Source organism: Sparus aurata, chromosome 21 (genome assembly GCF_900880675.1).
Source record: "Sparus aurata chromosome 21, fSpaAur1.1, whole genome shotgun sequence".
Classification (NCBI taxonomy): Eukaryota; Metazoa; Chordata; class Actinopteri; order Spariformes; family Sparidae; genus Sparus; species Sparus aurata.
The window spans coordinates 6,636,440-6,650,502 of NC_044207.1; the positions used below are offsets into that span (position 1 = coordinate 6,636,440).

Here is a 14,063-nt window from a genome sequence, read left to right on the forward strand (position 1 = left end):
TAATTACATGGGTGGGAAACAAAGGAGGGCAGGAAGTGAGAGAACCTGAAATGAGACATTTGAGTGACAAGGTAAAATGGGAAACCCAAGGCAATAAACATGAGGATTACAAAAAGGGGAACTTAAGTAGTTTGACTGGTTGTAACATAATTATTTGCACCCGGGTGCATGGCCCATTTGAAGATCTGTTGCTTTATGAGTGGAAGAAATGGAGTGAAAATTAGTGCACACCTGGCTCTTCATCCACACGAACATTGTTCAGTATACCTTGGTACAGAAAATAAAATACAGTAGTATGTGTGTTCTGTTTCTGTTTAATTACATTATTGAAGCCAGTCATGCCATGTCTGGCTCACATTCGTCTGTTCTGTTACAGTCTACACCGTCTTCTATCCTGAAGCAAGGCCAAACACTTCTCCCAACTTTAAATCTATGACAAAACTCACTTACTGCAGAATATAAAATTTGATTAAAAAAAAAAATATATATATATATATGTATATATATATATATATCTATTTTCACTCAACCATTTAAAAAAAATCTTTTATGACAAGAATCCTTGCAGCAAGTAGCAACACAATTATGTTTTCGAGAACCGACACAAACACTGCGCACTGAGGAGAATGGTAGAGGCAAAAGAAAGAAAGAAACTCAACAGAATGTAACCACAGTTGATAAAATATCAATGCAAAAAGTTGCACTTTTTGTTATTTATGTCCATGACTTTTTCTAAAGGCCTGGCACATTGTAAACCCACACAGGTGATTTTAATGATGTTGCCTAACTGGACCTGTTGTCAGGACTGTGTGGGAGAGTGCAGACTGTACACAGCAGCACAAAGTTACACCTTTATCGTTTCTTTTCATAATAATCTGAATGGTTTTCCATTTCTTTATTGTACTCAAGTTATAGCCAGATACACAGACAAGACAAAACAAAAACCCAAAAGAAACAACCAAAGAATAATGCATCATACTATAGCTTTGTTGTTCTTAACATTAGATAGGTTGATGGCATATTGTTTAAATTCATGAATAAAATGCAGGGAACTTGGCTTGGATTATGACAATTTTTTTAAATGGAATTTTGTCAAATGTGGATGTATAATATACAATCTGCATCTCATTTCCAATCTCAAAAACATTCATTCATCCATCTTAAGTTTATTTTAGTGAAAGCTGGCTGCATCCAACCAAAGCATTCGGAAAGAACATGGGAAATACTCTCTTTGCCCAGCCAACAGAAATCACACTCATAATCAGTATCATGACTCTTCCTGACATGGGTTTTAGCAGTTCAATTCTATGAAATATCTTGAAAGACACTACCTTAAAGGGGCTCTGTGGAACTTCTGCATTGTGCTAGAAGCGACCCAAGACCTTCACATAGAAATCCACAGTCCAGCATCACTAAACAACTTAGACACGTCGTCCACAGGCTTGTATAGGTGCCCTAGAGAGATAAGGGGAAGGTCTTGTTTCAAATCATTACGATTTAAACATGCAGCTTCATTGCTCAAGCTACCCTTGACTTGCGAGTACCAAAGACAGCGAACAAATTTGGTCCAGCCATTACAGAGCTCCGTGAACGGAGATGTAGCATTGAACGCTAACTGCATGGGGTCAGAACTTCACGCTGTGTTTTAAGCATCTTAACATGCTCCACATCTCACACCACATCTCACATTGACCAAACTAGTCAATCCGTCGAGCGTGCACTTACTCCCTCACTGGCGGAGACGGAAACGTATTCCAGCATTTTCGTGTGTATGTTCATAATGTACATGTCCATGTTACAACCTGTCATGAGCCATGAGCCTTACAATAGCCTGTTAAGCCTGTTAAGTGCACACTCGGTGGATACGCTAGTTTGGTCTAGCTACCGGAAGACGCGGATGTCAACAAACAGGTAAGTAGCTCCTTGCACAAACACACTATTTTAACTACTTTTTTATTCATTTTGAGTCATACACGCTACAGTGCTGTGTGCTAAGGTGTCTGCTGATGTTGCATAACTTCTGGTGTGAGATGTGGAGCATGTTAAGATGCTTAAAACACAGCGTGAAGTTCTGACCCCATGCAGTTAGCGTTCAATGCTACATCTCCGTTCAAGGAGCTCTGTAATGGCTGGACCAAATTTGTTCGCGTCTTCGGTACTCGCAAGTCAAGGGTAGCTTGAGCAATGAAGCTGCATGTTTAAATTGACCGAAGTTCTCCTTTAAGTTTGTTATTGATATGGTGTTTATCATCAATTTCCCATGCTCTCTCCCACTGTATATCATTGACTATGGAAGACCGAAAACATCTACATGAAGGGACAGAAACACAACACATAAAGTGCGCTCCCAATATTGTCATTTATCTCTTTCAGAATATTAGTTCCATCAACATAAATATTTCCTGCACAGTCTTCAAAATTAAAAGGCAAATCTGCAACACCAGAGTTTTGTAGAAGAGTAAAGTATCATTAAATAAAACATGCTCCTTTGGTTTTATAGGTTTTTTTGAACTATTACAAGATAATAATCAGCTATAATGATTAATAGCAACCAACTGTCAGAATTCCATTATGAAACCATGATGTCTCCTTTATGTATAGGTTGTTTTTTATTGTTCCACATCGAGATTTAACTCCAATACAGTTCAGTGAATGTCCAGATGGATTCTCCTTTCAATTCATTTTTTTTTTCTTTTACATATCATTTATTTAGTAAATGTTCATAAGTAGCCATAATGTTAGCTGTTATAGCCCAACAGTTTCAGTTAGTGTTTCCAGTCCAGTGTTTCTGTTAATGACCAGCTCATTAAAGTTGTGCTGTTTCACTTGTGTTCCACATTGAACTGTGGTGAGGGATGATGTTTTTGTTGTTGTTATTCAGATCATTTGCTCAGTCAATGATATCGAAAACAGGTGTACATCATTAGGGGCTCTCAGGCGTGAGTGACTGAGTGCTGTCAGTTTGAAGGGTAAAGCTGTCCTGCTGTAAATGTCATTGTGCTAAAGCAAGCATATCGATAAATTGTGATTGCCAGCGGTCACAAAGGAATCCCAGGTTAAAGGATAACTCCAGGTTTGGGGGCTTACTGCTGCGTACATGTGAAAAAGTAGTATAAAACCTTTTGTGGCTCCATTATGGGCAGCTTGAAAACAAATCGTCTCAAAATCGTAACAGCAAAACCAGTGTTATTTACGCACTCTTCCTCCTTTCTAAGACCTGGTGCCTACAATTCCCACGATGCAACTAAGCCCCTGAGTGACATCACTGGAGTCAACTCCAGGTTATTTCAAAGCTTACTCTTCAACCACAAAAAGTTTTATACCAGTTTTTTTTTTTCCCACATACGCAGTAGTACTCCCTGAGACCTGTAAACACACTTAAACAGGTAATCTTGGTGGAGCTTCCATTTAATGTCCTTTCAACCTGTTGTTGGCCTTGCTCATTTTTTTCCTGTTTTAGAGAGTTTTTGTGGGACATCGTGGGGTCTTTGTGTCATTTCATTTAAAAAAAAAGGAAACACAGATACATACAAAAATCTTTTTTTTCCCAGCAGTTCTTTCTTCGACATTCCCTTTAATGATCCCCCCAGTACGTCAGTATGTGAGGTGGTGGCTGTACCGGCACTGACAGACAGACAGTGAGGTTTTACATTCAGCTCGTACAGCTACACCATCAATTACACAATTTGCACGCACTCAGTCAAGTGTCCACCCAATCAGAGAGGTCACGCAAACCACTGAAGATGCAGTGCTGGCGCATGGAGATGGATATGCAAATGTGCACGAGGGCCCACATGTACAATTAAGTTAGAAAATTATGATGCTTTTGTTGGTGGGACCCACGGGGCATTATGGGTACATGTCCTGTTTAGTAATCTATGGTCAAGCCATTACAAGGGCCATTTGGACAGTTTATCGATCAATTACAGTAAAAGGGGTCAACGGTACTAAAACACAGAGCAGCCACACAGAGCCGGTGGTCAGTATTGGATGTTAAAAAAGAAAAAAAAAGAAAAGAAAAATCCCGTGACTGATCATATGTGAGAAACAAGAGGCGTTTGTTTCCCACACTGTGAGAGCCCGCCGGAGCATCACACCCGCCTCACTCACTCCGCTGCTCTCTCATCCGCCGGGCTGAGAGACCCGAAGCAGCCTGCGAGAGATACAGCGAGGAGGGGGGAGAGAGGAAACGGAGTGACGGAGATGGCGAGCATCAACATGGGGCCGAGAGCGCTGCTGCTGCCGGTGGGGCTCGCGTGGGTCCTTATGGCCGTCCTAACACCTAATGTCCGATGTCTGAACGGCGACGAGGACCAGAGCCAGGACACCGAGTGCAAGATAAAGAGCGTCACCGTGTCGGCGCTGCCGTTTCTGAGGGAAAACGACCTGAGCATCATGCACAGTCCGTCGGCCTCCGAGCCGAAGCTGCTGTTCTCCGTTCGAAACGATTTTCCCGGAGACGTCGTGGTGGTGGACGACCTGGAAAACACCGAGCTCCCCTTTTTCGTCTTAGGTGAGTCTTTGAAAACACAGCGGCGTCCAGCGGTTCATTAGCCGCTAATTGAGCGGATTAAACCCCCCGCCGCCCCCCCCGCACTCTTTATTATTACACCGGAACATCTGTCTATTAGCTTAGGCCAGCTACACATCATGTTTTCACCGCTGTATAGGCTAAATAACCACCAGAATGAACATGCAAGGCTGTTAGCAGCGGTTAGCTTGCGTTTGTGTGTCATAATAAGTCCGCCAGTGGATGACTATTAATTTAGCGCCTGGTATTGATAACACTGTGGTGGGCTAAATCACACTTAGCGCTACTAATTGCAATAATAGGCCGCATAGCATCCTAATGCTAACACAAATTGTAGTTTAATTTCCTTTCAGCTACAGCTAGCAATTAAACACATTTTGCAGGAGGTTCACTTCCATGCCTTGAATGCTCATCATGAGTGTGTTCTCCCCGACACTAGCTCACACACGTGGCTCACCTAGCTTCATGTGTGAGAAACTACTTGCTAATTAAGCAGCCAAACTGCCCTCACGTCAGCACAACTTTTACCGCTTGTATCTCTATCTCTCTCTCTAGTGTCTCATGGGGCTTTTCTCCACGCTGTCCCTGTCTTTTATGTTTTGTAACTGATTAAGCTGACGGACTCGGGGAAGTTTTTCAGGCGGTTTAAAAGTAAAGTTCATCCGAGTGTGGACCTCCTGCAAGTCCACATTACCAGGCTCTTAATCTGTTTGTTTGATCTGCTGAGCATTTATACTGGTATAATATTTATACTTCACAATCTTAAACTTATGAAAGTTTCCTGATTTATCTTGAGAACAGAAAGTGAACACAAAGAAATCACAATTTACCTGACATAACATTCAGTGTACAGCAGCTAACTAAATATAGCTAATTATTGTTGATGAAGGTTCCCAGTCATCAGGTCGTGGTAAATCTAGGCGCTGCATTTTAGGCAACTGGACTTGTTTCATAACCTCTCTTATCCGAGAGGCTTCTTCGGCTCTAACTGCAGAGGAGTTGTCAGGCTTTTAAACTGTGTGCGGGAATGTCCTTACAGAGTCGTTAGGGCCACTTGTGGGTAGTCGATCAAATCGGCCGTCATTGGGGTTACTAAGGCTAGGTGAGCCCAGGTGTGAATGGTTGTGAAGCTGTCTGGGGAGGGAACTCAGTACAGCATTGTAAATGGGTGATAAGTAATGTCTCAGGCCACCTCCTCTGTTCATAGCTGATTATTGTTCATTTGTCTGTGGAAATGAGCTGGTTGCTGTCCATGGTGCTGAATCACAATCGCACAGCTTCATGGGAAGTTGCTGGCAATAGTGAAGAGCCCCACAGAGCACCGAGGCACACTGTGTGGCTCCGTGTGATCTGCAGTGGATTTACTATTGTGGTGTGTTGTTAGCGATGTACCCGGATCTGATTGTACAGTCATTTCAGGTTCACTTGGGCCAAGTCAGCAATCAACAGGAGAGCAGTTTGAAAGCATGTCTGGCATGTGATTGTGTGTGTGTGTGTGTGTGTGTGTGTGTGTGTTGGCTGTTTTTATCTACTATGTGGTTTCATCTGGCTGTCTCTTTGTTGTCATGTTTTGGAAGCTGATTCCTGTTTGACTTGTGCTTTTATACGTGCATTTCGCATGGATGCTGTAGTCCTTGTTTCACTCTGTAGTGACATTCTGATGCGTCAGATGTGCAAATGCAATCTGAGCTGTGGCTGAAATAAAGCAGCTGTAGGTTGTCTCATAAGCTCTGCACAGTCTCATAATAAACTGCTCATCTTGTTGTTTAATTTATGTGGGAATTTTGACTTTTCTGAACTTTTTTGGAGTTTTAAAAAAAAATTAAAATTATTTTAACCTTGGTCAGATAGCATGGAGTAATGAGCTGACAGGAAATGAGGACTGGATTGTTGAGCAGACCAAAGAGTTTGTAACTTCTATTATTCAAAATGCATTATTACTTCTAAATTTAAACTCTAAACTTAAATTTCATTCTTCTTCTTCTGGGCTGTGCATTGTTTGAACGTCAGTATCAAACGTGATACCTGAGTTTATCCTGTTGTCGACAATATTGAACTATAGATAAACTTTGATACTGATTGTTTTAAACTGTTTTTAGTACTCATTTTCAACAGTAACAGTACTGATACCAGCTGTGTTTTCTTGCCCTGTCGTGTTTCCAACAGCGGGTCAACACACGCCACTGCACTGCTGAGCGGCGCTGCTAAAGTGTGTACCTTATAGTCTAAAGTTATGAAGGTTTCCTGACTTATCTTGAGAACAGAAAGTTAACACAAAAGAATTATAAAGAAGCTGACATAGCATTTGGTTTACAGCAGCTGGCTAAATATTGCTAAATATTGTTAATAATGATAATAATAATACATTTTATTTATACAGCGCTTTTACAGCTCTCAAAGACGCTTTACATAAAACCAAATACAGAGGAAAAATACATAAGTGCTCAGTGCATAGAGGAAGAAAGAGAAATAAATGAAAAGTACATAGAAGGACAAACAAACAATGTGCAAATAACTATGTGTGTTTGTGATTACGAAAACTGATGGGGGGCATAGAGAAAGACAGCTATTGTTGCAGGTTAAAAGCAGATTTAAAAAGATGGGTCTTCAGTAATGATTTGAAGGTGGATGGGTTAGAACAGTCACGGATGTGCTTGGGGAGGGCGTTCCAGAGGGAGGGGTAACAGTTACTTCTTTATTACAAGCCACATTATTCACACACTGAAGGTCCTGGTAGGACTATAACTTATGCTTCCGCTTATATTTTAATCTGATAAGTGTGATTGAGAGTGCAACTCTTGTTGGAACTACAGAAACACTTTCTGCTGATTGTACCGTGGTATTACAGAGTGGAGCTTCTCGCCTCAGAGGTGTAAAATTAACTTTTATGTCCACTGCTTAATGGCAGGTCAATCAATACTCAAAAGATTACTGTTGTTTTTTTTTGGCTGATGCCTGAAGCAATTCTACCAACTGCTTGTATACATTACCAACATGTTGCTAGTGGATGGGATTTGGGTTAGAGTAAAGATTAGTATAGCGTTCTGACTTTTTGGGAATCTGGATTGTAATATAATTGGCCATCAGTGACGTTTGTCACAAACAGTGGAAGTGATGACCAGTGTAATGAGGAGCTGCTATCTGAATTAACCCTTGTGCCCTCCTCGGGCATTTTTGTACATTTTTCTCAACTTTATTTTTTGATTTAGCGATCATTTTGGCTGTGTTACAGCTTGTGGCATGGATTTTTGTAGGAACTCTTCTTTTTAGTCAAATTTTTAAAAATCCAGTGTCTTTTACTCTTACATGTCTTTTATTTTCCTGTAATGCATTTTGCACCCTCTAACCACCTTCGTGGCAAAAATGTACACGCACAAAATCTGCCATAAAATACTCATACATCGATATTTTTTTCTGCTTTTTTTTTTGCTTGAATCCCTTAACCAACTTGTTCCCTGATCAAAATGATCAAATATTCAATAATTTTCAGGATTTTAACCCTTTAAATGCCAGTTTTATTATTTGAATTACTAATTATTTATTTTAAAAAAAACCACAAAAAATTTATTATTTTCCATATAATAAGTAGTAGGCTGATGGGGCTTTAGTGGTGATTAGAGTCTTTGATATATCAAAGATTACCAACAAAATTGATTTGATTGCATTAGTATATTTTATGTAGTAACAGATACTCCCTCTAACCACCTTCGTGGCAAAAAATGCCCCATTGACTTCCATTAAAACCACATTTTTTAATCTCACTACCATTACAGTATAAAACCATGAATTCTGTAATGTCAGCATGTCATTTTGAAGGGAACTAGTGATATTTGACATTTTTGATGTATTTCACCAGATTCGACCATTTTCCCATTGTAGCCCGATGCATGAAATTCTTGTATTTTTGCCAGTTATATTATGGAGCCGGGTGACTACCAGGGCTCTGTGTGTGTGTGTGTGTGTGTGTGTGTGTGTGTCTGTCTGTGTGTGTGTGTGAGAGAGAAAGTGAGAGAGAGTGAGAGTGAGTGTGTGTGTGTGTGTGGTGTTGGTGTGTGTGTGTGTGTGTGTGTGTGTGAGAATCTGTAAGCATGCACTGATCACTTCAGCGGTGAAAAAAGGTCATCTTTTGAGGAATGTGTTTCATGTGTCTTTGAAAAGGTGCTTGAGTGAAAACATGCTTTGCTGTTCTCAGAAACAAAGCAAAAACAACGGTTAGTGTGTTTATGCACCTGACTGCTTTCACAGCCAAAGATAAACATGCAACTTGTCTGAGGGGTCATTTCATTAGTGAGCAGAGAGGGTGCAAAAATGAAAAGGCATTTCAGAAGAGAAGAGGCATTAGAAATGGTCATGCAGCCTTTATCTGACAGCGAGCTGCAGGATTCATCAGGGGAAACCACGATCTTCGAGGGGGAGTCTGACACAGAAGGCTCGCTGGAGTCTTCCACGTCTGTGAGTGCCTCTGACCCATCCTCTGAGAGTGAAGCGGGCACTGAGGATCCTGTCCATCCTAAAAGTCAGTGGACGGGCAAGTGTGGTCTCCATCTCATGCTGAGACTCTGTGCTACATGCAGGCACCCACCGGCATGATGCCAGGGCCCACGAGATATGCAATATCAAGAATCCATAATGTAGCATCATCTTTTGACCTTTTCTTCGCTCCTGACATGATCCAGCTCATTTTGCAAATGACAAACTTATACGGGAGGCATTCAGTGTCAGGATGGAGTGATGTGGATGCCCAAGAGATTCGGGCATACATGAGACTTCTCATCCTGACAGCGCCACTGACCAGCTCCACTAGAAGGAGAGGTGTGTGCTGGTTGTGCAGAGGCCTGAAAAAGAGGTCTTCCACCACCAAGTGTGCATTTGTAGGGAACACTAGGTCACAGGCTGCAGGACCACACACACACACACACACACACACACACACACACACACACTTTGAAACCTCCTTTCTGTCCAGAAGAAGAAGAAGAAACAATAACTTTGATATTTCAACAGCAGCTGTAAACTTGTATTTTATTTAACCCTCAGATTACACACACACACACACACACACACACAAGCACACACACACACACACACACACACACACACACACACACACACACACACACACACTATCCATGTATCTGTTTCTCTCAAACAAACACACACACACACACACACACACACACACATCGTATATTCAATGCCTGGATATTTCTGTTTATATTTCATATTTTGTTCATATTTCATATGTTCTATTTTGTTTTTTGTTGTCTAAATTTCCAAAGTTGTTGCAGTTTGCACAATAAGAGTTCACACTGATGAATCAGATGCTGATTTAAAAACATTTCACACACACACACACACACACACACACACACACACACTGGGCCCTGGAAGTCACCCGGCTCCATAATATAACTGGTAAAAATACAAGAATTTCATGCATCGGCCTACAATGGGAAAATGGTTCAATCTGGTGAAATACATCAAAAATGTCAAATATAACTACTTTTCTTCAAAATGGCATGCTGACATTACAGAGTGCATGGTTTTATACTGTAATGGTAGTGAGATTGAAAAATGTGGTTTTAATGGAAGTCAATGGGGCATTTTTGGCCACGAAGGTGGTTATAGATAGATAGATAGATAGAATTACTTTAATGATCCCAGACTGGGAAATTATTTAATTTAGAGGGATTAGAGGGAGTATTTGTTACTACATAAAATATACTAATGCAATCAAATCAATTTTGTTGGTAATCTTTGATATATCAAAGACTCTAATCACCACCAAAGCCCCATCAGCCTACTACTTATTATATGGAAAATAATACATTTTTTGTGGTTTTTTTTATAGATAACTATAATATAACTGGCATTTAAAGGGTTAAAATCCTGAAAATTAATGAATATTTGATTATTTTGATCAGGGAACAAGTTGACTCTAATCACCACCAAAGCCCCATAAGGCTACTACTTATTATATAGAAAATAATACATTTTTTGTGTGTTTTTTTTAAAAATATGATTGATAATTCAAATAATCAAACTGGCATTTAAAGGGTTAAAATCCTGAAAATTATTAAATATTTGATCATTTTGATCAGAGAACAAGTTGGTTAAGGGATTCAAGCAAAAAAAAAAGCAGAAAAAAATATTGATGTATGAGTATTTTATGGCAGATTTTGTGCGTATACATTTTTGCCACGAAGGTGGTTAGAGGAAGTTTTTTTAAGGAGGGCACAAGGGTTAAGGACAAAGACCATTAAGTGCTTTATGAACAAGTATTAAGATTTAACAATCTATCATTTGACACATAAGATTGACACAGCCTGTTCATTTTATTTGACCAAAAATTAGTGGTGCTTTGATTGACTGGGCACCGATCATTATCATCTGATAAGCACTGTAAAAAGTTAAATAGGTGGTCTCTATAGAGCCTGATCAGATGAGCCCATCATTTAAATATACGAGACAGTTTGTATGTGTTGCTAAAATGCCACATGCACTACAGGACACTGCTGCCTGCCTGCTGTGAACAGCTCAGTTTGCAGTTCAGTTGAGTATACAGTTACAGACACTTTGCATCTGTGTACATTTTATCAATCAGACGAAACCAGGTACAAGCAGAGGCCAGGTGGTGGAGTAGTGGCTTCAAGGCACACACACCTCAGTACAAAGTTTGAGACACCCGAGACTGAGAGATTTTCCTAAACTCTGTGTCCTATTTAACCCGTTCTTTGAATCAATGGAAAACAAATATGATTGTTTATTTCCTCAACATTTTTATGGTGATTTTAAGTGAAGCAACATCTTTCTGATCGGTGGTCAGTGATTGATATCGTCCGATACTGCTTACAATGATCGGTGATCGGCCCAAAAAATCCTGATTGGACCCATGCCAAAAATACAAACCTCAGCCAGATTGCAATCATGTGCAGTGAAAAAGAGAGACCGGAACTATTTAACATACTGTATGAAATATAAATGTGTGATGTTGGGAACAGACCTACGATGAAGACTATTTTCAGTATTATTGAATGCCTGCTACACAAGACCACAGTGACTCTTTGAATAGTTTAAATAGTTCATTTTTCAGGCCTAATGTAGGCAACAGTTAATTCATAATGGGGTGAAGGGAAATAAGCTGAGGCAAATGCACAGCACACAAGATCTCCCAAGACTGATGTGGAATATTAATGAGACTGAGTTTGTGTGTGACATTTCCTTACATTGCATTGCACTCCAGGACAGAAAACTTTTAATGAAAACTGGCACTGGGGAGTCCAGCACAATTCCCGTTCGCGGTGCAAGTAGGATCCCTGCTACCCAAATATAAACACTGGAGCAGCTGCAGCCTTTTATTTATTTTTTTATTTTATTGTTCTTTTGTTTGTTGTTTAATTTCCTTTGCTGTTGATTTCCTCTTTTGTCGAATGCAGGATGCCAGCTTTGAATTACAAACCAGGACTTTCACTTGTTGCATACGTGTCTTCTCAGGAAACAGAATCGATTTATGTTAACATTGTGCTGCTGTATTGATAACAAGGAGTAATTACATTTAAACCAGTGTTTTAGCAGCAATGTGATAAGATGCCTGCTGAATGCTGTATTGTAAGCACTAAACTTGTTGTAGCTTCTGTTAAGGGTGCCGTTGTCCCTCTCCATTTCTGTTGGAGTCTGCCATGGCCTCGTTATGATTAATGGTGTACAAGGTTCCTCTCAGCATATTTTCTCAATCCCCTCACAACTATATCTACATCGTGTGTGGGACAATACACCAGGTGTCTGAGTGTAAACACATGCTGTAGGCCAGTTCAACAGAAATTCTAACAGCAGCACAGGTTTCTTGTTGAAAAGATGATCTGATCAGATCTGGTTAAGCTAGCAGCTTAATCAGAAGTTAACTGACAAGACAACAAGACCACAATTCCTTAGATTTAAGAAACTAGTGCAGTGCCCGTAAGAAAAATGTATTCCTTTAGAAAAGTGGGAGGTTAAGTAGCTTTTTCATGGATGGCCAAATGAGGCTGTGTTTGAAGGTGGGACGTCAGGGATATTTAGGTTTGTTGTGACATCCGATACTCCAGGGTATAATTGGCCGTTTTTGACTATTTTTGATTTTGCCATTATATGTCACCTTAAAAATTATTTACTTGGTGTCATTATTTTCAGCACAACCTCACATGTGTGACTGTACAGTTCTTTTTTTATTTTGACATACTGTATTAACACAATGGACCTAAAATCACAAAAAAAAACATAAAATCCGAGTAGAAAGTTAGATTTTTTTACTGTGAAAACCACAAATATGTTTAACAAACCATTTTTTATTACTTATAATGCAAATATAAATTGTTGTTTGCTAAATATGTGCATACATTTTAAAAATGTACAAAGTTATATGTAACTATTTACATTTAAATGCAGGCAATGCTCATTCAGCAGTCTCCTCATTGTTTTAACTCATTAAACAAAAAACCGACTCCACTACACACTAAACACACTACACCAAACACTACATAACACACTAACTATACACTCCAAACACGCTAAATGTCGCAAATCTCTCAACTCTCAATATCGCTGTCTATACACCGACCGTCGTTGCCTGTCATTCATCTGCTTCCGTCCCTCCCACAACTTCCTGTTCCTCAACAACCAAACTTGCTGCTTGGACACTTTCATGACAAAAGCCCGTTTTTACCGTTTCTTCCTGCACCAGACACAAAGCAAATGTGACGGCAATATTCACGAAAAAGTGTGGCGGACATTAATTACCCTAAGTCCGGTTTTGGACGTGCCAGTGCGTCCGGTCCGTCGCCTCGGGAGGTGGGCCACGTAGGTGGGCAAGAGGCTAGCAGCTAGCTACACACGAACATCCACAGATTCCGATTCCACTTTGTTGTCCGCGCGTCTCCGGATCTCCTCAGACCCGAACAGACTCGGTCCAGACTCTTTTAGTCTCATTAATACACAACAGTCAGTTTGGATGCACAGAACAGAACGGGACCGAACCGCCAGCAAAATCCCAGTCCAGCTCGCACCGCTGCAGGTATAAATCTGCTTGTTTCTTAAGGTGGGGGGTGGCGGTGGGCTCTGCAGTGATTGGCTCTGGTGCGCACGTGACTATGGTGGCTCTGGTGGACAATGCTCGCCAATTTGTAAAGCATTTATGAAATAATTTATTAACGGTATCATTGCAGTCCAAACAAATCCGACGTTGCACACCTTTAAACCACGCAGCAGCCATGTTGAAAATCTCAGGTCAGTCTGATCCTGATCCGCAGAGATATTTGAGGCACACACACACACACAGACACACAGAAAGACAGACAGACAGACAGAGATTTCTTGCTTTTATAGAGAGGTGTAATATTGGCCCAAGCATTGCACTGGTGTTTTTTTCATTCTCCCTGCATTCTGCCGGTTTCCTCATCAATTATGTATGTTTGTTTAATTTTCCTCAATGTAAAATTGTTGTCAATTTAAAAAGAATGTCTGTCTCTTCAAAGGGTGCCAACGGAAATACTTAGTG

The 14,063-nt window shown here is 40.3% G+C and overlaps 1 protein-coding gene across 8 annotated transcripts in view; it reads left to right on the top strand.

The window, feature by feature from the left end:
- The first annotated feature begins 4,042 nt into the window (after positions 1-4,042).
- The window catches only part of astn1 (astrotactin 1), a 422,909-nt gene continuing 412,888 nt past the window's right edge, over positions 4,043-14,063 (top strand). For 5 of the 8 annotated variants that reach the window (XM_030401856.1, XM_030401857.1, XM_030401860.1 and 2 more), the window contains exon 1: positions 4,043-4,513. In XM_030401856.1, the coding sequence (XP_030257716.1) occupies positions 4,204-4,513 (310 nt within the window). In that variant the 5' untranslated portion in view covers positions 4,043-4,203. The remainder of the gene's footprint in view (positions 4,514-14,063) is intronic. The other 3 variants (XM_030401858.1, XM_030401859.1, XM_030401863.1) reach the window with 2 other exon arrangements.